This window comes from Scyliorhinus torazame, chromosome 8 (genome assembly GCF_047496885.1).
Source record: "Scyliorhinus torazame isolate Kashiwa2021f chromosome 8, sScyTor2.1, whole genome shotgun sequence".
NCBI classification, from domain to species: domain Eukaryota; kingdom Metazoa; phylum Chordata; class Chondrichthyes; order Carcharhiniformes; family Scyliorhinidae; genus Scyliorhinus; species Scyliorhinus torazame.
In genome coordinates this window covers 138,696,787-138,724,772 of record NC_092714.1, presented here as the reverse complement: position 1 = coordinate 138,724,772, position 27,986 = coordinate 138,696,787, and the positions used below count along the sequence as shown (strand labels likewise).

The 27,986-nt window shown below is 49.4% G+C and overlaps 1 protein-coding gene across 2 annotated transcripts in view; it reads left to right on the top strand.

Annotated features, from left to right (window-relative positions):
- rb1 (retinoblastoma 1) overlaps positions 1-27,986 on the top strand; it is a 416,864-nt gene that overhangs the window by 95,298 nt on the left and 293,580 nt on the right. For both annotated transcript variants that reach the window (XM_072514261.1, XM_072514260.1), the window contains 2 exons: positions 3,476-3,592; positions 3,694-3,750. In XM_072514261.1, coding sequence (XP_072370362.1) covers positions 3,476-3,592; positions 3,694-3,750 — 174 coding nt within the window. The remainder of the gene's footprint in view (positions 1-3,475; positions 3,593-3,693; positions 3,751-27,986) is intronic.

Here is a 27,986-nt window from a genome sequence, read left to right as displayed (position 1 = left end):
AGTTTAAGGTGCTGCACAGGGCACACATGACCGGTACAAGGATGAGCCGGTTCTTTGGGGGTGAGGACAGGTGTGTTAGGTGCTCAGGGAGCCCAGCAAATCACACCCATATGTTCTGGGCATGCCCAGCGCTGGAGGAATTTTGGAAGGGCGTCGCGAGGACGGTGTCGAGGGTGGTAGGATCCAGGGTCAGACCGGGCTGGGGGCTCGCAATATTTGGGGTGGCAGAGGAGCCGGGAGTGCAGGAGGCGAAAGAGGCCGGAATTCTGGCCTTTGCGTCCCTGGTAGCCCGGCGAAGGATTCTCCTTCAGTGGAAAGATGCGAGGCCCCCAAGCGTGGAATCCTGGATCGGCGATATGGCAGGGTTCATTAAATTGGAGATGGTGAAATTCGCCTTGAGATGGTCGGTACAAGGGTTCTTTAGGCGGTGGCAACCGTTCTTAGACTTTCTGGCAGAACGGTAGACATTGGTCAATTGCAGCAGCAGCTGGGTGGGGGGGGGTTTACTTTATTTTTGTTTATGTTGTTTACATTGGAGGGTCTGAGGGGTGTATACACCTGTTGTGTCAAGTCTGGGTGTTAATGATAATTTATTTTTTATGTACAGGGGGGGGAGGGGTTTGGGGGGTTGCTTTTTTAGATTGTGTTTTGTACTTAACCCTGTTGGGTTCTTTTTTCTTTTTCATTTTGTTATTGATATTTTATGAGAACCTTTAATAAATATTATTTTTTTAAAAAAAGATGCAGCCTTACCACTATCGCCCTCAGCGGTTCTCCCACTCATGGCCTCCTTAGTGTCCTGTGAACTCGGTCCACCTCGAGAGGACAGTCAAAGACCCCCTCCCTTTGTTTAAAAAAGGAAGCAGGGATAATCCAGGTCATTATAGGCTGGTGAGCCTGACATCAATGGTGGGGAAGCTGTTGCAGAAGGTACTGAGGGACAGAATTTATTCACATTTGGAAGCAAATGGACTTGTGTAGCCATCTAAGATGGCCACCTGCAAAGGACCATGGGAATTATGGCCAACCCAGGACTCAGACTGATACACAGCCTATGTGTATCTAAAACACAGGTAACCAGACCTGACCGAAACTCCCGCTCATTTACATTTCAGTGGCTCATTTTCCCAGGACAATAGAACTCCAATCAAGCACAGACTGGTCGGCGCCACTCCCCTTACTCAGAAAGCACAACTGCCAAGATCAATGACCGCTAAGGACCCACCCAGCTACCAAGGCACCCGCCCCTTTATTGGCCGAAATCGAAGAGAGTAATCAGAGCCCTGTCGAACTATTGGGTCCAAGGTTAAGGACCGCCGCAAAGAGCGTGAAATCCCAGGGGGATAAAAGAGAGCACAGCCATGTATTCTGTCTAACCAACTTGATAAGATTTTTTTGAGGAGGTGACAAAATTAATTGATGAGGGAAAGGTTGTGGATATCATCTACATGGACTTTAGTAAGGCGTTTGACAAGGTCCCTCATGGCAGACTGGTACAAAAGATAAAAGTCGTATGGGATTCGGGGTGTGCTAGCTAGATGGATAAAGAACTGGCTTGGCAACCGGGGACAGAATAACAGTGGAAGGGAGTTTTGCAGAATGGAGATCTGTAACTAGTAGTGACCGACAGGGATCAGTGCTGGGACCACTGTTGTTTGTGATATGCATTAATGATCTGGAGGAAAATGTAGATGGTCTGATTAGCAAGTTTCCAGATGACACTAAGATAGGTGGAGTTGCAGATAGTGAAAGGGACTGTCAGAGAATACAGCAGAAAATAGATAGATTGGAGAGTTGGGCAGAGAAATGGCAGATCGAGTTCAATCCGGACAAATACGAGGTGATGCGTTTTGGAGGATCAAATTCAGATGTGAATTATACAGTAAATGGCAGAACCCTTAGGAGCATTGACGTGCACAGGGATCTGGGCGTTCAGGTCCATAGTTCCATGAAAGTGGCAATGTGGGTGGATAGGGTGATCAGGAAGCCATATGGCATGCTTGCTTCATCGGCTGGGGCATTGAGCACAAGAGTTGACAGGTCATGTTACAGTTGTATAAAACTTTAGTTCGGCCACATTTGGAATATTGCGTGTAGTTCTGGTCGCCACACTACCAGAAGGATGTGAATGCTTTGAAGAGAGTGCAAAGAAGGTTTACCAGGATGTTGCCTGGTCTGGAGGGTGTTATGAGGAGAGGTTGAATAAACCCAGCTTGTTTTCGTTGTAAAGACGGAGGCTGAGGGGAGGCCTGATTGAGGTCTACAAGTACGAGAGTAATAAACAGGGTGAATAATCAGAAGCTTTTTACCAGGGTGGAAGATTCAATCACAAGGGGGCACAGGTTCAAGGTGAGAGGGGGGAAGTTTAGGGGAAATGTGCTGGGAACGTTTTTCACGCAATTTGTGGTTGGTGCCTGGAACACGTTGCTGGTGGAGGCAGGTACGATAGCAATGTTTAAGATGTATCTTGATAAACACATGAACGGGTGGGGAATGGAGGGATACAGATCGTTTGGGCAATAAGTAATAGGTCTAAATAAGGAATCTGGATCAGTGCAGGCTTGGTAGGCCGAAGGGCCTGTTGCTGTGCTTTGTTCTTCGTGTTCAGACCCCCCTCCCCGGTCTCCTACATCTTTTGCCAGGCCCTGTGTTTCCTGCTTCTGCTCCATTCGTTCGATCGCCACCCTAAGCGTAGCCAGGTCCTGTTGGGCCTCCTTCCTTTGCTGCTGGAACTTGCTGTTGAAAAATTCCACCATCTGCTCCGTAGACCCCTGGGTAGGCAGCTGTGGCACCCTGCTCTCCACCATCTTTTCTGTGTAGCCCCTCTATTACTCCATCGATCTAGCTGCTGCCTCTTTCTCGTTGCACTCCTTGTCCGATGAGCCATAAACCAGTCCCACCAGAGGCGTATTTGTTCCCTCGGTATTCATGCACCTTTTGACATCAAACAGCACACAAATTGAGGGCAGCGCAGTGGTTAGCATTGCTGCCTCACGGCACCGAGGTCCCAGGCTTGATCCTGGCTCTGGGTCCGTGTGGAGCCCCCACAACCCAAAGATGTGCAGGGTAGGTGGATTGGCCACGCTAAAATTGTCCCTTAATTGGAAAAAATTAATTGGGTACTCTAAATTTATTTTATAAAAACACACAAATTGGGTGGGGAATGACCAAAAAAAATCCACCTCGAGCGAGAGCCACCAAATGTGCGACCACTCCCTATGTGCCTTCCACCGGAAGTCGACTTTCTGATAGTTTTGAAGGATTGTTAATATTCTTTCCTTGGTACTTATATTCAGCTTATTCTCTCCAATGGATTTAGTCTGATTTACATATCTTGAGAGGCTGTGGTGGTTTCTTTTTGGTCTTTTTCTCATTGCTTTAAATCAGTGTAGATATGAAAAGCTCATGTTTTCAAGACTATGTTGTCTTTTCTCATTGTAGGAATATTAGTTTGAACATCTTTATACTCTTACAGAATTGTACCGTGGACCCTACGAATGGCATTACTAATAGAGTGGAAAATCTAGGCCAGAGGTTTCGGGAAAACTTTGCTCAGGCAGTGGGAGAAGGATGGATGGAGATTGGCTCTCAGGTATTAATGCATTATTTGGCTTGCTTTCAGAATATCATGATTATTTACCTGATGTATTGCAATGGAATAATTTCTTGCTCTGGACATTTTTTCTTCTTCAGAGATATAAACTTGGCGTGCGTTTATACTACAGGGTTATGGAATCCATGTTGAAATCGGTAAGTTTCAATTGCTGCACAGTCCGGATTTTCTTAAAGGAAGGATCTGAAAGAGATTAGATAAAATAATATGTATACTACAAATGTGGAAAAAGTTCTATGGAGCTCTAACTTCATGCAATGATTTTCAGTGTTATTTTATTTGAATTTATCTTTCCTTAAATTGGTTGTGAAATGTTTGATATTAATTTAATGACATTGGACTCCCATCACTTGGGTGTGGCAAGATTTGTGTGATATGACACATTGTTCTACTTTTCAAAAGGGAAAGCATAGAGTTCAGATTCATATTTGGACATGGACCTGTGAGGAAGACGATTTGTCGCATTTATACTATGTCCTCGAGGAGGAACTGGAGACGTAGCTAGGTGGGCAGAGATCTGGAGAGTGATCATATGTGAAGGAAAATGCTTTACAATACTGATTCTTCAACTTATAACTAAAAGAAAATTTTATTCAGTGTTCAGGCTACTCAGGGACAACAGTACCGTCGAAATTCTAGGAAATTGGTATAATAATGTAGAATTAGGAAGCACTATTTTAGTCAGTAGTCCCAAGTGTATGATCCATCTCTGCCTCCTCCTGAGGTCCCCAGCAACATGAGACGATTCAATTCATTCCTTGTGACAGCCATATTCAGCTGAAGGCACGGGACACAGTAAGGACTGTGGGTCTTGACAACATCCTGGCTGTACCTAGCCATTCTGTTTCAGTGCGGTTACCATACTGGCATTTTACCTAACATTGTGGGTCTGCCCAGGTTTATCCTGCCCACAAAAAGCAGGACAGATCTAATATGGCCAATTACCCATCAATTTACTCTGAATCATCAGCAAAGTGGTGTTGCCGACAGTACTATCAAGTGTCACTCACTCAAAAATAACCTGCTCACAATGTTCCATTTGGGTTCTGCCAAGACCACTCTGCTCCAGCCCTCATTATTGCCTTAGGCCAAATATGGATAGAGCTGAATTCAACTGATTTAAAAGCGACTTCCCTTGACAGCAAGGCAGAATTTGACATCAAAGAGCCCAAGCAAAATTGAAGTCAAAGGGAATCGAGATAATCAGGGGTGATAGATGGAGTAGAAGCTTTCCACGGGTCAGAGTCATGCTCAGCACAAAGCTGTTGTTGGAGGCCAACCATCTTCAGCTGCTCCGTCAATGACCTCCACTCCATCATGAGATCATATGTAGGGATGTTGCTGTGATTGTTTGCTGATTACTTTTTTTAAAATTAAAGGGCAATTTAGCATGGCCAATCCACCTACCTGCACATCTTTGGATTGTGGGTGTGAGACCCATGCAAACACAGGGAGAATGTGTAAACTCCACATGAACAGTGACCCAGGGGGGATGTTTGCTGATGATTACACAGTGCTCAATTCCATTTGTGACTCCTCAGATAATAAAACAGTCCATGTCACATGAAGCAACACCTGGACAATATTCAGGCTTGGGCTGATAAGTAACATTTGTACCACACAAATGTCAGACAATGACCATGCCCAAGAAGAGATAATATAACCATCTCCTCTTGACAATTTATCATTGGCTAATTAACAGGAAACAGAGAACATAAGAACATAAGAATTAGGAGCAGGAGTAGGCCACCTGGCCCCTCGAGCCAGCTCCGGCATTCAATGAGATCATGGCTGATCTTTTGTGGACTCAGCTCCACTTTCCGGCCCGAACACCATAACCCTGAATCCCTTTATTCTTCAAAAAACTATCTATCTTTATCTTAAAAACATTTAATGAAGGAGCCTCTACTGCTTCACTGGGCAAGGAATTCCATAGATTCACAACCCTTTGGGTGAAGAAGTTCCTCCTAAACTCAGTCCTAAATCTACTTCCCCTTATTTTGAGGCTATGCCCCCTAGTTCTGCTTTCACCCGTCAGTGGAAACAACCTGCTCGCATCTATCCTATCTATTCCCTCCATAATTTTATATGTTTCTATAAGATCCCCCCTCATCCTTCTAAATTCCAACGAGTACAGACCCAGTCTACTCAACCTCTCCTCGTAATCCAACCCCTTCAGCTCTGGGATTAACCTAGTGAATCTCCTCTGCACACCCTCCAGTGCCAGTATGTCCTTTCTCAAGTAAGGAGACTAAACCTGTAAACCAACTTTTTGCGACTCATGCACTAGCACACCCAGGTCTCTCTGCACAGAAGCATGTTTTAATATTTTATCATTTAAATAATAATCCCTTTTGCTGTTAATCCTACCAAAATGGATAACCTCACATTTGTCAACATTGTATTCCATCTGCCAGACCCTAGCCCATTCACTTAGCCTATCCAAATCCCTCTGCAGACTTCCAGTATCCTCTGCACTTTTTGCTTTACCACTCATCTTAGTGTCGTCTGCAAACTTGGACACATTGCCCTTGGTCCCCAACTCCAAATCATCTATGTAAATTGTGAACAATTGTGGGCCCATCACTGATCCCTGAGGGACACCACTAGCTACTGATTGCCAACCAGAGAAACACCCATTAATCCCCACTCTTTGCTTTTTATTAATTAACCAATCCTCTATCCATGCTACTACTTTCCCCTTAATGCCATGCATCTTTATCTTATGCAGCGACCTTTTGTGTGGCACCTTGTCAAAGCCTTTCTGGAAATCCAGATATACCACATCCATTGGCTCCCCGTTATCTACCGCACTGGTAATGTCCGCAAAAAATTACACCAAATTAGTTAGGCATGACCTGCTCTTTATGAACCCATGCTGCGTCTGCCCAATGGGATAATTTCCATCCAGATGCCTCGCTATTTCTTCCTTGATGATAGATTCCAGCATCTTCCCTACTACCGAAGTTAAGCTCACTAGCCTATAATTACCCGCTTTCTGCCTACCTCCTTTTTTAAACCGTGGTGTCACGTTTGCTAATTTCCAATCCGCCGGGACCACCCCAGTGTCTAGTGAATTTTGGTAAATTATCACTAGTGCATTTGCAATTTCCCTAGCCATCTCTTTTAGCACTCTGGGATGCATTTCATCAGGGCTAGGAGACTTGTCTACCTTTAGCCCCATTAGATTGCCCATCACTACCTCCTTAGTGATAACAATCCTCTCAAGGTCCTCACCTGTCATAGCCTCATTTCCATCAGTCACTGGCATGTTATTTGTGTCTTCCACTGTGAAGACCGACCCAAAAAACCTGTTCAGTTCCTCAGCCTTTTCCTCATCTCCCATTATTAAATCTCCCTTCTCATCCTCTAAAGGACTAATATTTACCGTAGCCACTCTTTTTTGTTTTATATATTTGTAGAAACTTTTACTATCTGTTTTTATATTCTGAGCAAGTTTACTCTCGTAATCTATCTTACTCTTCTTTATAGCTTTTTTAGTAGCTTTCTGTTGCCCCCTAAAGATTTCCCAGTCCTCGAGTCTCCCACTAATCTTTGCTACTTTGTATGCTTTTTCCTTCAATTTGATACTCTCCCTTATTTCCTTAGATATCCACAGTCGATTTTCCCTCTTTCTACCGTCCTTCCTTTTTGTTGGTATAAACCTTTGCTGAGCACTGTGAAAAATTGTTTGGAAGGTTCTCCACTGTTCCTCAACTGTTTCACCATAAAGTCTTTGCTCCCAGTCTACCTTAGCTAGTTCTTCTTTCATCCCATTGTAATCTCCTTTGTTTAAGCACAAAACACTAGTGTTTGATTTTACCTTCTCACCCTCCATCTGTATTTTAAATTCCACCATATTGTGATCGCTCCTTCCGAGAGGATCCCTAACTATGAGATCCTGAATCAATCCTGTCTCATTACACAGGACCAGATCTAGGACCGCTTGTTCCCTCGTAGGTTCCATTACATACTGTTCTAGGAAACTATCGCGGATACATTCTATAAACTCCTCCTCAAGGCTGCCTTGACCGACCTGGTTAAACCAATCGACATGTAGATTAAAATCCCCCATGATAACTGCTGTACCATTTCTACATGCATCAGTTATTTCTTTGTTTATTGCCTGCCCCACCATAATGTTACTATTTGGTGGCCTATAGACTACTCCTATCAGTGACCTTTTCGCATTACTATTCCTGATTTCCACCCAAATGGATTCAACCTTATCCTCCATAGCACCGATGTCATCCATTACTATTGACCGGATGTCATCCTTTTTTTTTTTTATTAAATATTTTATTGAAAATTTTTGGTCAACCAACACAGTACATTGTGCATCCTTTACACAATATTATAACAACACAAATAACAATGACCTATTTTATAAACAAAAAATGAATAAATAATAAATAACAAAAATGAAAACTAGCCCTAATTGGCAACTGCCTTGTCACAAGTAACACTCTCCAAAAATATAATTTAACAGTCCAATATATAATTATCTGTAGCAACGACCTATACATACTATACAGTATATATTAACAACCCTGAGAGTCCTTCTGGTTCCCCCCCCCCCCCGGGCGGCTGCTGCTGCCTTCTTTTTCCCATTCCGTCTATCTTTCTGCGAGGTATTCGACGAACGGTTGCCACCGCCTGGTGAACCCTTGAGCCGACCCCCTCAGGACGAACTTAATCCGCTCTAGCTTTATAAACCCCGCCATGTCATTTATCCAGGTCTCCACCCCCGGGGGCTTGGCTTCTTTCCACATTAGCAATATCCTGCGCCGGGCTACTAGGGACGCAAAGGCCAAAACATCGGCCTCTCTCGCCTCCTGCACTCCCGGCTCTTGTGCAACCCCAAATATAGCCAACCCCCAGCTTGGTTCGACCCGGACTCCTACTACTTTTGAAAGCACCGTTGTCACCCCCATCCAAAACCCCTGTAGTGCCGGGCATGACCAAAACATATGGGTATGATTCGCTGGGCTTCTCGAGCACCTTGCACACCTATCCTCCACCCCAAAAAATTTACTGAGCCGTGCTCCAGTCATATGTGCCCTGTGTAATACCCTAAACTGAATCAGGCTTAGCCTGGCACACGAGGACGACGAGTTTACCCTGCTTAGGGCATCTGCCCACAGCCCCTCCTCGATCTCCTCCCCCAGCTCTTCTTCCCATTTCCCTTTTAGTTCATCTACCATAGTCTCCCCTTCGTCCCTCATTTCCCTATATATATCTGACACCTTACCATCCCCCACCCATGTCTTTGAGATCACTCTGTCCTGCACCTCTTGTGTCGGGAGCTGCGGGAATTCCCTCACCTGTTGCCTCGCAAAAGCCCTCAGTTGCATATACCTGAATGTATTCCCTTGGGGCAACCCATATTTCTCGGTCAGCGCTCCCAGACTCGCGAACTTCCCATCCACAAACAGATCTTTCAGTTGCGTTATTCCTGCTCTTTGCCACATTCCATATCCCCCATCCATTCCCCCCGGGGCAAACCTATGGTTGTTTCTTATCGGGGACCCCCCCAAGGCTCCAGTCTTTCCCCTATGCCGTCTCCACTGTCCCCAAATCTTCAGTGTAGCCACCACCACCGGGCTTGTGGTGTAGTTCCTCGGTGAGAACGGCAATGGGGCTGTCACCATAGCCTGTAGGCTAGTCCCCCTACAGGACGCCCTCTCTAATCTCTTCCATGCCGCTCCCTCCTCCTCTCCCATCCACTTACTCACCATTGAAATATTAGCGGCCCAATAATACTCACTTAGGCTCGGTAATGCCAGCCCCCCCCTATCCCTGCTACGCTGTAAGAATCCCTTCCTCACTCTCGGGGTCTTCCCGGCCCACACAAAACCCATGATGCTCTTTTCAATCCTTTTAAAAAAAGCCTTCGTGATCACCACCGGGAGGCACTGAAACACAAAGAGGAATCTCGGGAGGACCACCATCTTAACCGCCTGCACCCTCCCTGCCATTGACAGGGATACCATATCACATCTCTTGAAATCCTCCTCCATCTGTTCCACCAACCGTGTTAAATTTAACCTATGCAATGTGCCCCAATTCTTAGCTATCTGTATCCCCAGGTAACGAAAGTCCCTTGTTACCTTCCTCAACGGTAGGTCCTCTATTTCTCTACTCTGCTCCCCTGGATGCACCACAAACAACTCACTTTTCCCCATGTTCAATTTATACCCTGAAAAATCCCCAAACTCCCCAAGTATCCGCATTATTTCTGGCATCCCCTTCGCCGGGTCCGCCACGTATAGTCGCAAATCGTCCGCATACAAAGATACCCGGTGCTCTTCTCCTCCCCTAAGTACTCCCCTCCACTTCTTGGAACCCCTCAACGCTATCGCCAGGGGCTCAATCGCCAGTGCAAACAATAATGGGGACAGAGGGCATCCCTGCCTTGTCCCTCTATGGAGCCGAAAATATGCAGATCCCCGTCCATTCGTGACCACGCTCGCCACTGGGGCCCTATACAACAGCTGCACCCATCTAACATACCCCTCTCCAAAACCAAATCTCCTCAACACCTCCCACAAATAATCCCACTCCACTCTATCAAATGCTTTCTCGGCATCCATCGCCACTACTATCTCCGTTTCTCCCTCTGGTGGGGCCATCATCATTACCCCTAACAACCTCCGTATATTCGTGTTCAGCTGTCTCCCCTTCACAAACCCAGTTTGGTCCTCGTGGACCACCCCCGGGACACATTTCTCTAGTCTCATTGCCATTACCTTGGCCAGGACCTTGGCATCTACATTTAGGAGGGAAATAGGTCGATAGGACCCGCATTGTAGCGGGTCCTTTTCCTTCTTTAAGAGAAGCGATATCGTTGCTTCAGACATAGTCGGGGGCAGTTGTCCCCTTTCCTTTGCCTCATTAAAGGTCCTCGTCAGTACCGGGGCGAGCAAGTCCACATATTTTCTATAGAATTCGACTGGGAATCCATCCGGTCCCGGGGCCTTTCCCGCCTGCATGCTCCTAATTCCTTTCACCACTTCTTCTACCTCGATCTGTGCTCCCAGTCCCACCCTTTCCTGCTCTTCCACCTTGGGAAATTCCAGCCGATCCAAGAAGCCCATCATTCTCTCCCTCCCATCCGGGGGTTGAGCTTCATATAATTTTTTATAAAATGTCTTGAACACTCCATTCACTCTCTCCGCTCCCCGCTCCATCTCTCCTTCCTCATCCCTCACTCCCCCTATTTCCCTCGCTGCTCCCCTTTTCCTCAATTGGTGTGCCAGCAACCTGCTCGCCTTCTCCCCATATTTGTACTGTACACCCTGTGCCTTCCTCCATTGTGCCTCTGCAGTGCCTGTAGTCAGCAAGTCAAATTCTACATGTAGCCTTTGCCTTTCCCTGTACAGTCCCTCCTCCGGTGCTTCTGCATATTGTCTGTCCACCCTCAAAAGTTCTTGCAGCAACCGCTCCCGTTCCTTACTCTCCTGCTTCCCTTTATGTGCCCTTTATTGATATCAGCTCCCCTCTAACCACCGCCTTCAACGCCTCCCAGACCACTCCCACCTGGACCTCCCCATTATCATTGAGTTCCAAGTACTTTTCAATGCACCCTCTCACCCTTGGACACACCCCCTCATCTGCCATTAGTCCCATGTCCATTCTCCAGGGTGGGCGCCCTCCTGTTTCCTCCCCTATCTCCAAGTCCACCCAGTGTGGAGCGTGATCCGAAATGGCTATAGCCGTATACTCCGTTCCCCTCACCTTCGGGATCAATGCCCTACCCAGCACAAAAAAGTCTATTCGCGAGTAGACTTTATGGGCATAGGAGAAAAACGAGAACTCCTTACTCCTAGGTCTGCTAAATCTCCACGGGTCTACACCTCCCATCTGCTCCATAAAATCTTTAAGTACCTTGGCTGCTGCCGGCCTCCTTCCAGTCCTGGACTTCGACCTATCCAGCCCTGGTTCCAACACCGTATTAAAATCTCCCCCCATTATCAGCTTTCCCATCTCTAGGTCCGGAATGCGTCCTAGCATCCGCCTCATAAAATTGGCATCATCCCAGTTCGGGGCATATACGTTTACCAAAACCACCGTCTCCCCCTGTAGTTTGCCACTCACCATCACGTATCTGCCCCCGTTATCCGCCACTATAGTCTTTGCCTCGAACATTACCCGCTTCCCCACTAATATAGCCACCCCCCTGTTTTTCGCATCTAGCCCCGAATGGAACACCTGCCCCACCCATCCTTTGCGTAGCCTAACCTGGTCTATCAGTTTCAGGTGCGTTTCCTGTAACATAACCACATCTGCCTTAAGTTTCTTAAGGTGTGCGAGTACCCATGCCCTCTTTATCGGCCCGTTCAGCCCTCTCACGTTCCACGTGATCAGCCGAGTTGGGGGGCTTCCTACCGCCCCCCCCCCCCCCCCTTGTCGATTAACCATCACCATTTTCCAGCTACTCACCCGGTTCCCACGCAGCTGTATCTCCCCCAGGCGGTGCCCCCCCGCCCATCCTCTCCCATACCAGCTCCCCCCTCTCCCCAGCAGCAGCAACCCAGTAATTCCCCCCTCCCACCCCCCCCGCTAGATCCCCCGCTAGCGTAATTACTCCCCCCATGTTGCTCCCAGAAGTCAGCAAACTCTGGCTGACCTCGGCTTCCCCCCGTGACCTCGGCTCGCACCGTGCGACGCCCCCTCCTTCCTGCTTCTCTATTCCCGCCATGATTATCATAGCGCGGGAACCAAGCCCGCGCTTCTCCCTTGGCCCCGCCCCCAATGGCCAACGCCCCATCTCCTCCACCTCCCCATCTCCCCCCATCACCACCTGTGGGAGAGAGAAAAGTTACCACATCGCAGGATTAGTACATAAAACCCCTCGTTGCCCCCCACATTCGCCCCACCACTTTGTTCGAACGTTCTTTTTAATAACCCGCTCATTCCAGTTTTTCTTCCACAATAAAAGTCCACGCTTCATCCGCCGTCTCAAAGTAGTGGTGCCTCCCTCGATATGTGACCCACAGTCTTGCCGGTTGCAGCATTCCAAATTTTATCTTCTTTTTATGAAGCACCGCCTTGGCCCGATTAAAGCTCGCCCTCCTTCTCGCCACCTCCGCACTCCAGTCTTGATAAACGCGGATCACCGCGTTCTCCCATTTACTGCTCCGAGTTTTCTTTGCCCATCTAAGGACCATTTCTCTATCCTTAAAACGGAGGAATCTCACCACTATGGCTCTGGGAATTTCTCCTGCTCTCGGTCCTCGCGCCATCACTTGGTATGCTCCCTCCACCTCCAACGGACCCGCCGGGGCCTCCGCTCCCATTAACGAGTGCAGCATCGTGCTCACATATGCCCCGACGTCCGCTCCCTCCACACCTTCAGGAAGACCAAGAATCCTCAGGTTGTTCCTCCTTGCGTTGTTTTCCAGTGCCTCCAACCTTTCCACACATCGTTTCTGATGTGCCTCCTGCGTCTCCGTCTTCACCACCAGGCCCTGTATATCGTCCTCATTCTCGGCTGCCTTTGCCTTCACGACCCGAAGCTCCCGCTCCTGGGTCTTTTGTTCCTCCTTTAGCCCTTCGATCGCCTGTAGCATCGGGGCCAACAGCTCTTTCTTCATTTCCTTTTTGATCTCTTCCACACAGCATTTCAAGAACTCTTGTTGTTCAGGGCCCCATGTTAAACTGCCACCTTCCGACGCCATCTTGGTTTTTGCTTGCCTTCCTTGCCGCTGTTCTAAAGGATCCACTGCAATCTGGCCACTCTCTCCTTTTTCCATCCGTATCCAGGGGGGATTCCCTTCTGGTTTACCGCACAGTGTTTTTAGCCGTCAAAATTGCCGTTGGGGCTCCTATCAAGAGCCCAAAAGTCCGTTTCACAGGGAGCTGCCGAAACGTGCGACTCAGCTGGTCATCGCCACACCCGGAAGTCACACGACCGGATGTCATCCTTAAATAACAGAGCTACACCACCTCCCTTACCATCCACTCTGTCCTTCCGAATAGTTTGATACCCTCGGATATTTAACTCCCAGTCGTGACCATCCTTTAACCATGTTTCAGTAATGGCCACTAAATCATAGTCATTCACGATGATTTGCGCAATCAACTCATTTACCATATTCCGAATACTGTTGGGAAAATGCATCATTTTCAGGTTGGCAGGCTGAAACTAGCGAATTGCCACTGGGATCAGTGCGGGGGTCTCAACTATTTATGATCTATGTTAATGACTTGGCTGAAAGGACCGAGTTTATTGGCATTATCGTTGTTGAAGCCTTTGAACAAGTATTTTGTATCTGTCAAGGCAGAAGACACTAAAAACTTCTGCCAGGCTCCGATGGCCGCAGCCCCTCCCCCCACCTCACTCCCGTTCACTGGCCGGCTTAAACCGGCCAGTGTAGAGGCCCCCGCCCGGGTCTTTTTCCCCCTTGCCCGGCCCTAGGAAAGCCCAGAAATCCCCTTTTAGCACACAAACCCCGCATATCCACCTACACCCCAAAGAGCCCTCATTTCGAGTGAAAGTCCCATCACTTCCCTTGTCCAAATATATACAACATTGGTTCCTTTAACTCATACACCCGCACGCAGCGGAAGAAAATACAGTCATGAGGTTACATTGGCACATGGCCATTTCTCAGTTCTGCCACAGTCCTTCTGCCTTTGCAAACTCCTCCGCTGCTTCCGCCATTCCAAAATAAAAGTCCCTGAGCTTGTAAGTCACCCTCAGCTTCGCTGGATATACAATGCCGCACTGCACCTTGCTCATGTACAGTGCCCTCTTCACCCGGTTGAAGGCAGCCCGCCTCCTCGCCAGCTCCACCGTAAAGTCCTGGTATACACGTATACCAGCTCCAGCCCACTGCACCACCCGCTTCTGCTTGGCCCAGCTCAGGACCTTCTCCCTCACACTGTACCTACGGAAGCACAGAGTCACTACCCTTGGCGGCTCACTCGCCTTTGGTACAGGCCTCCACGACCGATGAGCCCGATCCAGTTCATATCGGGAGGGATCCTCCCCCTCCCCCAATAGTTTCGGCAGCATCGTGGCAAAATACTCAGTCGGCCTCGGTCCTTCAACTCCTTCGGGCAGCCCCACAATCCTCAAATTCTGTCGCCTGGATCTGTTTTCCAGGTCATCCATTTTTCCTCGCAGATCCTTGTTAATGTCCATCACCTTCCGCATCTCCTTCCCCATCGAGGCAAGTTGATCACCGTGCTGCAATAACGTCTCCTTCACTTCCTTCAGCACCTCCCCTTGCTCTCGCACCTCCGCCACTGCGCTCGCCACCGCCTTCGTCACCGGGGAAATCGCCTCCTCCACCAGCACACTCAAAACCTCTCTCATCTCCTTCCTCATTGTCTCCATATATTTTGTAAACTGCCTTTTGAATTCCGCAGCCATCACCTCAGTTATGTCTTCAGCCGTAAGCAATGCGGCCTCCCCTGGTGCTCCAGCCTCCATTTTCCTTGGTGACCCCGCAGTGACCTTTCCACTCCCCGACTGACCTTCAGCTGTTTTCCTTACGGACATTCTTTTGCTCACACTCAACATTTTTCTTCACTCTGCCGCCTCTGTGCCTTCTCCCTGCTTTTGCCGCCTCCGTGGACCCTGGGACCAGGCTTAAAGCCCCGAAAATGTTGTTCCCGAACGGGAGCCCTCAATTGTGCGGCCGCCTCCCGCCCGCCGTCCAGTAGAAGAACGCTGGATTTCATTATTAAGGATGTAGTATCAGGACAGTTCATAAATCATAACACAATCAAGCAGAGTCAAGATGGTTTTATGAAAGGGAAATAATGTTTGTCAGATTCTTTGAGGATATAACCAGCAACATGGAGAAAAGGAAACCAGCAGATGTAATGTATTTGGATTTCTCCAAGGGCTTTTGATAAAAGGCCTTGTTAAAAGGTTAAGACACAAGATAAAAGTTTTAAGGTGAAGGGTAATATATTGGCATGGATAGAGGCTTGGCTAATTAACAGGAAACAGAGTTGGGGAAATGGGTCATTTTCAGGTTGGCAGGCTGAAACTAGCGAATTACCACAGTGATTAGCGCGGGGGTCTCAACTATTTATAATCTGTGTTAATGACTTGGCAGAAAGGACCGAGTTTATTGTAAGCAAAATTTCTGAAGATATCAATGTAGGTGAGAAATCAAGTTGAAAAGAGGACACAATACAAAGGATTTAGAAAGCTTACGTGGATGGACAGAAATTTGGCAGATGGAGTTTAAGATGGAATTTGGCAGATGCAGTGGGAAAATTATGAGGTTATCTGCTTTGGCAAGAGGAATAGAAAAGTGGAGTATTATTTAAATGGAGCTAAATTACAGAATGCAGTCGTAAAAGAATCTGGATGTCCTTGTACATGAATCACGAAAAGTTTGGATGCAGATACAGTGAGCATTGAAGAAGGCAAATGAGGAATATAGTACAAAAGTAGGCAAGTCTTGCAATTACTATACAGGGTATTGTTGAGACTACATTTGGAATACTGCATATTGTTTCAGTCTCCTTATTTAAAAAAAAAGGGGATATACTTGGTTTGGAGGCAGTTCAGAGAAGGTAAGGTGCACTAGGTATTTCCTGGGGCGAAAGTGTTGTTTTCTGCGGAAAGGTTGATCATGTTGGTCTTATTGGACTTTAGAAGAATGAGAGGTAATCTGATTAAAACATTTACGATTCTGAAGGGGCCTAACAGGATAGAACCTGAGAGAATGCAGGGGGTGATGGGAGTTTACCATTGCCCAGAAACTGAACTGGAAAAAGGCTTGGAATCCTGTGATGAGTAACACAACCTTCGAACCCCCCAAAGCCTGTTCACAATCTATAAAGCACAAGTCACGAGTGATGGAATACTCTCCACTTGACTGGATGAGTGCAGCTGCAACAAAGCTCGAAGCTTGACACCGTCAAGGACAAAGCAGCCTGTTTGATCAGCAACCATCCACTAGCATAAACATTAACTCCCTCCACCACTGCTGTACAATCACAACAATGTGCACCATGGCAAAATGCATTACAGCAACTCCCCAAGTCTCCTTCGGAAGCACCTGTCATATTCACGCTCACCTAGAGGAACAAGGACAGCAACCATGAGGGAACATCACCACTTAGAAGTTCCCCTTGGAGACTTTTGGTGGCAGCCATGAGCTGAGTTGTTGCACATAAAGTGGCTCTCGTCTAAAAACATAGACCAAGGCCTTTTAACCCCAACAACCGGGACACCAGACGTACAGGAAATCCTGTCCCCCCCCGAAATCAACCCCCACTGACCGGGGTAGGAAAGAATCATCCGCCCAACCGAAAACCAGTAGCGACGAGAGGAGGGAAATCTCAACCTCGGAACGGGGAAACATGTGTGGAGGCACAGAACCAGCGAGAGTCAACCGTGCAGAGTTCCCAGAGCAGACCCAGGAGCTGATGGACAGAATGATGGGCTTAATCACTTCCGAGATCCAGAAACATAGCGAGAAGATGAAAAAGAATTTCATGGCAGCTGTCGAGTGGAGGCTGCGAGGGCCACCGTTAGGGAGGCAATGGACAATATGGAACGGAGACTGGAGGCCCAGGAGACGATGACATGGGACCTCCAAAAAGCCACCATGGACCAAGGGGACCGGATTGCGGCACTCGAGGGCAGCGAGGCTGGTCAAGACCCAGAAAGGGTTGAAGAACCCGATCACGTTGGCAAAGCATGAGTATCGTGGGGCTGCTGGAGGGAGCGGAGGGGAGAATCTCAACATTATACATTGCAGGGATGCTTGGGAAGCTGGTCAGCAAGGTGGACTTTGCTAAGCCCCCAGAGATAGACCACGCCCACAGGCTGCTTCGGTAGCGACCCAGGGCCAGGGAACCACTGCGGGCGATAATCATGAGGTTCCACCAGCACCATGATAAGGAGCAGATCCTGAGGTGGCCAAAGAGCATAAAAGGGTGCAAGTGGGAAGGACATTCCATCCGTTTGTCCTCGGACATTGGTACAGACCTCGCCCACACTGGGCTGAATTCAACGGTGCCAAATCCACACTGTACAAAAATGGGGTGTGGTTTGGCATGTTCTACCCCGCCAATCTGTAGGTCACGTATCAGGGCAAGGAACACTACTTTGTTGCCCTGGAGGAGGTCAACCTATTTGTCCAGAACAATGGACTGGGCAACCAACAATAGAGGGTAATGGCCAGAACACGGGCAGTAAGGACCTGAGGGGGACAGCGGCGACCACATGCAGACGTGCAGGCAGAATTTCAGGGGATAGAAAAGGGCAAGAAGGGGGGGGGGATGGGGTGATAGCAAAGGGGGCAAATCTAAGGGATAGTATTGTGCATTTTGTGGCAGCAATTGCAATAAAGTAAATGGCTAGCTAACATGTTTCTTCGGTATTGTTGAGGGAAGACTGTTATCCAGAACTTTTGACAGAAGCCCCTAATTATCTTCAAATAGTGTCAGGGACTCTTTACCTCGAGGATGTGCTTTTGAAGATATCATAGATTTCATAGAATTTACAGTGCAGAAGGAGGCCATTCGGCCCATCGAGTCTGCACCGGCTCTCGGAAAGAGCACCCCACCCAAGATCCACACCTCCACCCTATCCCCATAACCCAGTAACCCCACCCAACACTAAGGGCAATTTTGGACACGAAGGGCAATTTATCATGACCAATCCACCTAACCTGCATATCTTTGGACTGTGGGAGGAAACCGGAGCAGCCAGAGGAAACCCACGCACACACGGGGAGGATGTGCAGACTCCGCACAGACAGTGACCCAAGCCGGGAATCGAACCTGGGACCCTGGAGCTGTGAAGCAATTGTGCTATCCACAATACTACTGTGCTGCCCTTAGTGTCAGAAGACACTAAGTAGGATAAAGGAGTCGTTTCGGAGATGAACAAACAAAAGAAGTAAACTGTTTTTGAGGGGCTGAAGGTGGGAGAGAAGTAGCAAGGCAAGGTTGGGAGGCGGTTTCAGAAGGAATATCCAGATTGCGAAAGAAAAGCTGAATGATTGAATACTGACAGTGGAGGCAAAGGAGGGGCTAGGAAAAGGGAAGACACATTAGACAGACTGCTGGAAATGCTGATGGTGCATTGGTAGAAGAAAATTGCAGAATTATCGCAGGCATTTTAACCTGATACAAGGAGAATCACTGGCACCCATGACATTCCACCCCACGAATGATGAGAAGTTTCAGATTTCAAATTGGTCAAAAATGTCAATAAATGCTAATGGGGCTGGTTTAGCACAGTGGGCTAAGACAGTTGGCTTGTCATGCAGAAGACCAGTAGCTCGGGTTCAATTCCCGTTCCAGCCTCCCCGAACAGGTGCCAGAATGTGGTGACTAGGGGCTTTTCACAGTAACTTCATTGAAGCGTACTTGTGACAATAAGTGATTATTATTATTACATTTCAAGTAAACTACTTACCTTTTGTCCTCATATTTTGTTAGTGTGATGTCCCAGGCAAGGCATCCTCCTTCACAGGCAGCCACAAGATATTGATCAGGGCAGGTTGGAACAGGACTCATCTTCAGGGGGGTTGAACAAACTTTCAAAACCAGCAACTGACTATTACAGTGAGAGAATGATTTCTGATTATTTTTAATTGGTATATTTTAAACTGGAACCCTATACAAATGTTTTTAAAAATGAAACAGCTCAGACAAGCCAAGATCCTGCAAAATACAATATTGCTTGCTACAAAGTTGGAATGAAGACAGTCACCCTCAGCTCCTGACTATTCACACAACACTAAGACTTTGCTAATGTTTCTGAAATGAGACCTCAAAGTTCAGAAACAATAATTTCAGCAGGCATGAATTAAGCAAGCTCCCCCCTCCCCCGAATATACAGCAGGCAATGCATCTCAAGTCTCTCTCTCTTGCGCTTTGTCTCGCGCTCTGTTGCAATCTTGCTCTCTCTTGAAGTACTGTGGCCGGCCTCTAAAGTCCTGAGAAGAAAACAACTGCGAATTGGCACCTTTTAAAATATGGCAATTTGCTCTGTATGACTGCATCCAGGAAAACAGTCAAGCTAAATGCTGCAACATAAAATCACTCACTGCATTGAGACCAGTCAAAGAACAGTTAGCCATGTACTCCATTTTTTCTTCAATAGACTGTAAAATCCTTATAAGCCTATTCTCTACTCTGTATTTTCGTGTGAGTAGGCCCAGAAGAATGTGTGACTGTATGAATGATGTGGTGTTTTTCTTTTTTAAGCTAGTGAATAATTTCAATAAAATTAACTTGTTCTTTGTTTAACTTAAGAAAATCTGGGTGCATTGAAAAGTACTTGGAACTCAATGATAATGGGGAGGTCCAGGTGGGAGTGGTCTGGGAGGCGCTGAAGGCGGTGGTTAGAGGGGAGCTGATATCAATAAGGGCACATAAAGGGAAGCAGGAGAGTAAGGAACGGGAGCGGTTACTGCAAGAACTTTTGAGGGTGGACAGACAATATGCAGAAGCACCGGAGGAGGGACTGTACAGGGAAAGGCAAAGGCTACATGTAGAATTTGACTTGCTGACTACAGGCACTGCAGAGGCACAATGGAGGAAGGCACAGGGTGTACAGTACAAATATGGGGAGAAGGCGAGCAGGTTGCTGGCACACCAATTGAGGAAAAGGGGAGCAGCGAGGGAAATAGGGGGAGTGAGGGATGAGGAAGGAGAGATGGAGCGGGGAGCGGAGAGAGTGAATGGAGTGTTCAAGACATTTTATAAAAAATTATATGAAGCTCAACCCCCGGATGGGAGGGAGAGAATGATGGGCTTTTTGGATCGGCTGCAATTTCCCAAGGTGGAAGAGCAGGAAAGGGTGGGACTGGGAGCACAGATCGAGGTAGAAGAAGTGGTGAAAGGAATTAGGAGCATGCAGGCGGGAAAGGCCCTGGGACCGGATGGATTCCCAGTCGAATTCTATAGAAAATATGTGGACTTGCTCGCCCCGGTATTGACGAGGACCTTTAATGAGGCAAAGGAAAGGGGACAACTGCCCCCGACTATGTCTGAAGCAACGATATCGCTCCTCTTAAAGAAGGAAAAGGACCCGCTACAATGCGGGTCCTATAGACCTATTTCCCTCCTAAATGTAGATGCCAAGATCCTGGCCAAGGTAATGGCAATGAGAATAGAGGAATGTGTCCCGGGGGTGGTCCACGAGGACCAAACTGGGTTTGTGAAGGGGAGACAGCTGAACACGAATATACGGAGGCTGTTAGGGGTAATGATGATGCCCCCACCAGAGGGGGAAACGGAGATAGTAGTGGCGATGGATGCCGAGAAAGCATTTGATAGAGTGGAGTGGGATTATTTGTGGGAGGTGTTGAGGAGATTTGGTTTTGGAGAGGGGTATGTTAGATGGGTGCAGCTGTTGTATAGGGCCCCGATGGCGAGCGTGGTCACGAATGGACGGGGATCTGCATATTTTCGGCTCCATAGAGGGACAAGGCAGGGATGCCCTCTGTCCCCATTATTGTTTGCACTGGCGATTGAGCCCCTGGCGATAGCGTTGAGGGTTTCCAAGAAGTGGAGGGGAGTACTTAGAGGAGGAGAAGAACACCGGGTATCTTTGTATGCGGACGATTTGTTACTATATGTGGCAGACCCGGCGGAGGGGATGCCAGAAATGATGCGGATACTTGGGGAGTTTGGGGATTTTTCAGGGTATAAATTGAACATGGGGAAAAGTGAGTTGTTTATGGTGCATCCAGGGGAGCAGAGTAGAGAAATAGAGGACCTACCGTTGAGGAAGGCAACAAGGGACTTTCGTTACCTGGGGATCCAGATAGCCAAGAATTGGGGCACATTGCATAGGTTAAATTTAACGCGGTTGGTGGAACAAATGCAGGAGGATTTCAAGAGATGGGATATGGTATCCCTGTCAATGGCAGGGAGGGTGCAGGCGGTTAAGATGGTGGTCCTCCCGAGATTCCTCTTTGTGTTTCAGTGCCTCCCGGTGGTGATCACGAAGGCTTTTTTAAAAAGGATTGAAAAGAGCATCATGGGTTTTGTGTGGGCCGGGAAGACCCCGAGAGTGAGGAAGGGATTCTTACAGCGTAGCAGGGATAGGGGGGGCTGGCACTACCGAGCCTAAGTGAGTATTATTGGGCCGCTAATATTTCAATGGTGAGTAAGTGGATGGGAGAGGAGGAGGGAGCGGCGTGGAAGAGATTAGAGAGGGTGTCCTGTAGGGGGACTAGCCTACAGGCTGTGGTGACAGCCCCATTGCCGTTCTCACCGAGGAACTACACCACAAGCCCGGTGGTGGTGGCTACACTGAAGATTTGGGGACAGTGGAGACGGCATAGGGGAAAGACTGGAGCCTTGGGGGGATCTCCGATAAGAAACAACCATAGGTTTGCCCCGGGGGGAATGGATGGGGGATATGGAATGTGGCAAAGAGCAGGAATAACGCAACTGAAAGATCTGTTTGTGGATGGGAAGTTCGCGAGTCCGGGAGCGCTGACCGAGAAATATGGGTTGCCCCAAGGGAATGCATTCAGGTATATGCAACTGAGCGCTTTTGCGAGGCAACAGGTGAGGGAATTCCCGCAGCTCCCGACACAAGAGGTGCAGGACAGAGTGATCTCAAAGACATGGGTGGGGGATGGTAAGGTGTCAGATATATATAGGGAAATGAGGGACGAAGGGGAGACTATGGTAGATGAAGTAAAAGGGAAATGGGAAGAAGAGCTGGGGGAGGAGATCGAGGAGGGGCTGTGGGCAGATGCCCTAAGCAGGGTAAGCTCGTCGTCCTCGTGTGCCAGGCTAAGCCTGATTCAGTTTAAGGTATTACACAGGGCGCATATGACTGGAGCACGGCTCAGTAAATTTTTTGGGGTGGAGGATAGGTGTGCGAGGTGCTCGAGAAGCCCAGCGAATCATGCCCATATGTTTTGGTCATGCCCGGCACTACAGGGGTTTTGGATGGGGGTGACAAAGGTGCTTTCAAAAGTAGTGGAGGTCCGGGTCGAACCAAGCTGGGGGTTGGCTATATTTGGGGTTGCACAAGAGCCGGGAGTGCAGGAGGCGAGAGAGGCCGAAGTTTTGGCCTTTGCGTCCCTAGTAGCCCGGCGCAGGATATTGCTAATGTGGAAAGAAGCCAAGCCCCCGGGGGTGGAGACCTGGATAAATGACATGGCAGGGTTTATAAAGCTAGAGCGGATTAAGTTCGTTCTAAGGGGGTCGGCTCAAGGGTTCACCAGGCGGTGGCAACCGTTCGTCGAATACCTCACAGAAAGATAGATGGAATGGAAAAAAAGAAGGCAGCAGCAGCAGCCCAGGATCGGGGGTGGTGGGGGGGGGGTTGGGAGGGGGGGGGGGGTTGGGGGGGGGAGAGGGGGGGGAGGGGTGGGTGGGTGGGGGGGGAGGGGGGGGTTGGGGGGGAGGGGGGGAGTGGGTGGGGGGAGGGGGGGGGGAGGGGGGGAGGGGGTGGGGGAGGGGGGGTGGGGTGAGGGGAGGGGGGGTGGGGAGGGAGGGGGTGAGGGGAGGGGGGTGGGGGGGGAGGGGAGGGAGGGGGTGAGGGGAGGGGGGGGGTGGTGGGGGAGGGGGCGGGAGGAGGAACCAGAAGGACTCTCAGGGTTGTTAATATATACTGTATAATATGTATAGGTCGTTGCTACAGATAATTATACATTGGACTGTTAAATTATATTTTTGAAGAGTGTTACTTGTGACAAGGCAGTTGCCAATTAGGGTTAGTTTTCATTTTTGTTATTTATTATTTATTCATTTTCTGTTTATAAAATAGGTCATTGTTATTTGTGTTGCTATAATATTGTGTAAAGGATGCACAATGTACTGTGTTGGTTGACCAAAAATTTTCAATAAATATTTTTAAAAAAAAACAAACTTAAGAAAATCTGTCTGTGTAATTCTCTACAACCTCAGCATGTAAGTAGTGGGATACTTGCAGAACTGGCAAAGCACATCATCTCTCAATTGTTCAAAATAAAAACAAACCCTGTTATGTTCAAATGAGGAGTGGGATAATATGGGAGCCATTTCACCCTTCGTCACATGGTCATAACTTCATCTCATCTAAATTATGCCACTGAAGTGCAATTTTGCTTAATGCTGCAGAGTGACAGCCGAGTTGTGGGACCAACTGCAATTTAGAGATTGTGGTGAACCACGTATTGCTACTATATATATATATATTTACCATTATTCGTCCTACTGTTATCCATCACTGTATATATGTTCACTGTTGTTCTTATTCACTGTTACTTACTGTTGTTGTGTTGATGCTTCTGTTGGCTCCGCCCCTCGGGGGAGGTATATAATTGGCAGACCTGCGGCCAGCTCTCAGTGCGGGAGCAGCAGCAGGCTGGCATACTTCTTAGCTTATTAAAACCACTGTTCTCTTCTACAACTCGACTCGTGTGAATTGATGGTCCATCAATTTAATAAGCTCAGATATCACATTGGACGCCGCTCTTAAGCCTGACCGACTTGAACTCGACCCGCAGGCAGCTGAAGCCACTGCAATCTTTGAGCATTGGCTAAGTTGTTTCGAGGCCTACCTCGACTCCTCAACTGACGACGTCTCCGGGGCGCACAAGCTGCGTCTCCTCAATGCTCGGGTGAGCCACAAGATTGTCCAATTAATCAGAGCCGGGGCCTCGTACGAAGAGGTGGTTGCACTGTTGAAAGGACAGTTCGTGAGGCCGGTGAATGAGGTGTTCGCTCGACATCTTCTTACCACGCGGCGTCAGTGCCCTTGTGAATCGCTGGCAGAATTCCTGCGTGACCTGAGGGTACTCGCCAGGAATTGTAACTGCCAGGCAGTTACGGCAGTGCAACACACGGAACCCATGATCCGGGACACCTATGTGGCCGGAGTCCGGTCCAGTTATACCCGGCAACGACTGCTCGAAAGGGGTGCCCTCGACCTCAAGGACACGGTACAGCTATCTACCTCGTTAGAGGTAGCATTCCAGAGTTTGGATGCCTTCACGCCTAACCACGCGGCATCCTGGTGGACGTCAGAGGCGCGGTCATCACCCGACCTGGGCCTGTCCCATGCCTGTGCCGCGCGGCTGACCGCCAACTCTGGGGGGCCATTCTGCTACTTCGGCGGCCAGGGCCAGCACTCCAGGCAGCGTTGTCCAGCTCGGAACACGACCTGCAACGAGTGCAGTAAGAAGGGGCATTTTGCCAAAGTCTGCCTGGCCCGACCTAAAGTTCCCAAATCGAAAACCTGCCAGGCCCGACCTGAAGCTCACAGATCCCGCAGTGTGGCACCGTGCCTGCCGGTACCGCCCCCTTCTGACAAGTCACCCACCTCGTGCAGTCCATGGGGGCCGCCATTTTGTCCGCCATATTTAACGCCGCCCGCCACGTGCGACCCGTGGTGGCCACCATTTTCGACGACGCCCGTCACATGCGACTCATGGAGGCCACCATTTTGGGACCACCCCGCTACCACCGACCGGACCAGTCACCCCCAGCTCGGCTCTGTTACACTCGACCGGTCTTGGCCCCATCACCTCAAGAACTCTATGATGGCCGTCCGGGTCAATGGGCATGAGACGTCCTGCCTCTTCGAATCCGGGAGCACGGATAGCTTTGTCCATCCGGATACGGTAAGGCGCTGCTCCCTCCGGATTTCCCCGTGTCCCAAACAATCTCCCTTGCTTCCGGATCACATTCTGAGCAAATCCGGGGGTACTGTGTTGCAAACCTTGTGATACAGGGCGTCCAGTACGCCAACTTTAAACTTTACATCTTCCCCCATCTCTGCGCTCCCCTCTTATTAGGACTGGATTTGCAGTTTAACCTCCGAAGCCTGACCCTGAAGTTCGGTGGATCCCTGCCCCCTCTCGCCGTCTGTAGCCTCGCGAGCCTTAAGGTGGCCCCTCCCTCACTCTTTGCAAATCTCACCCCCGACTGTAAGCCCGTCGCCACCAGGAGCAGACGATACAGTGCTCAGGACAAGGCCTTTATCAGGTCGGAGGTCCAGCGACTCTTGAGGGAAGGGATCACTGAGGCCAGTAACAGCCCCTGGAGAGCCCAAGTGGTGGTCGTCAGGACCGGGGAGAAGAACCGGATGGTCGTCGACTACAGTCAGACGATCAACCGGTACACACAGCTCGATGCGTACGCCCTCCCCCGCATATCTGACATGGTCAATCAGATTGCGCACTACCGAGTCTTCTCCATGGTAGACTTGAAGTCCGCGTACCACCAGCTCCCTATCCGCCCGGAGGACCATCACTACACTGCCTTCGAGGCAGACGGCCCCCTCTACCACTTCCTCAGGGTCCCCTTCGGCGTCACCAATGGGGTCTCGGTCTTCCAACAAACGATGGGCCGAATGGTTGACCAGTACGGGCTGTGGGCCACGTTCCCGTATTTGGATAATGCCACCATCTGCGGCCATGATCAGCGGGACTACGACGTTAACCTTAAGAAATTCCTCCACACCGCCCAACTCCTTAATTTGACCTATAACAAGGAGAAATGCGTTTTCCGCACAACCCGACTGGCCATCCTTGGCTATGTCGTGGAAAAAGAAGTCTTAGGGCCTGACCCCGATCACATGCGCCCCCTCCTGCAACTTCCCCTCCCCCACTGCCCCAAGGCCCTGAAGAGATGCCTGGGGTTCTTTTCCAACTATGCCCAGTGGGTCCCCAATTATGCGGACAGGGCCTGCCCACTTATCAAATCCACCATTTTTCCCCTGACGGCTGAGGCCAGCCTGGCCTTCGACCGCATCAATGCAGACATTGCCAAGGCCACGATGCACGCTGTGGACGAGTCCATTCCATTCCAGGTGGAGAGCGATGCGTCGGACTTTGCTCTGGCCGCTACCCTCAACAAGGCAGGAAGGCCCGTAGCTTTCTTTTCCCGCACCCTCCATGCCTCCGAGATTCGACACTCCTCTGTCGAGAAGGAAGCTCAAGCCTTTGTGGAAGCTGTGCGACATTGGAGGCATTACCTGGCCGGCAGGTGATTCACTCTCCTCACTGACCAACGGTCGAATGCCTTCATGTTCAAAACACACAGTGGGCTAAGATCAAGAAGACAAGATCTTGTATCGTCCTGGGAAGCTCAATGAGCTAGCGCGCAAGAAGACCAACTTCGGGCCATCCACAATGACCTCTGTCATCTGGGAGTCACCCGGCTTCTCCATTTCATCAAGGCCCGCAACCTGCCCTACTCCACCGAGGAGGGAAGGACCATGACCAGGGACTGCCAAGTCTGCGCGGAGTGCAAGCCGCACTTCTATCAGCCAGGCAGGGCTCACCTGGTGAAGGCCTCCCACCCCTTTGAATGCCTCAGCGTCGATTTCAAAGGGCCCCTCCCCTCCACTGACCGTAATGTGTACTTCCTCAACATCGTTGATGAGTACTCCCGTTTTCCCTTTGCCATCCCATGCCCCGACATGACCTAGGCCACTGTCATCAAGGCCCTACACCGCATCTTCACCTTGTTTGATTTCCCCACCTACATCCACAGTGATCGGCGCTCCTCTTTTATAAGCGAAGAGCTGCGTCAGTTCCTGCTTAGTAAGGGCATCGCCTCAAACAGGACTACCAGCTATAACCCCCGGGGAAACGGGCAGGTGGAGAGGGAGAATGCGACGGTCTGGAAGGCCGTCCTTCTTGCCCTACGGTCTAGAAGTCTCCCAGTCTCCCGCTGGCAGGAGGTCCTTCCCGATGCGCTCCACTCCATCCGGTCGCTTCTGTGCACGCCACTAACGGGATCCCTCACGAACGTTTGTTTGTCTTCCCCAGGAAGTCCATCTCCGGGGTCTCGCTTCCGTCCTGGCTGACAACACCAAGGCCTGTTCTCCTCACGAAGCATGTGAGGAGCCATAAGTCCGACCCCCTGGTCGTGAGGGTTCAGCTCCTCCATGCAAACCCTCAGTATGCATACGTGGCACACCACGACGGACGGCAGGACACAGTCTCCCTCCGGGATTTGGCACCCGAAGGTTCCCCAGCAACCATCACCAACGCGCCCATCCCTACACCGCCTATCACCATCAATCGAATGTGGCGGGACTTGGCACCGGCAGCCCTCGCTGGGGCCATTACCACCGCCCCTGCCCCTACACCGTCTCCCTCTCCGTCAACACATTGCAATGAAACTGCAGACGACACGCTCCCGGAGTTGAAGGTCCCGACACCCGTGCCCACACCGCAGCCGGGGTTGAGGCGATCACGGCGGAAGATCAAGGCTCCCGTCAGACTCAACCTGTGAGTCCACTTCACCCCCGCTGGACTTTTTTTAACTGGGGGTGAATGTGGTGAACCACGTATTGCTACTATATATATATTTACCGTTATTCGTTATTCATCCTACTGTTATCCACCACTGTATATATGTTCGCTGCTGTTCTTATTCACTGTTGCTTACTGTTGTTGTGCTAATGCTTCTGTTGGCTCTGCCT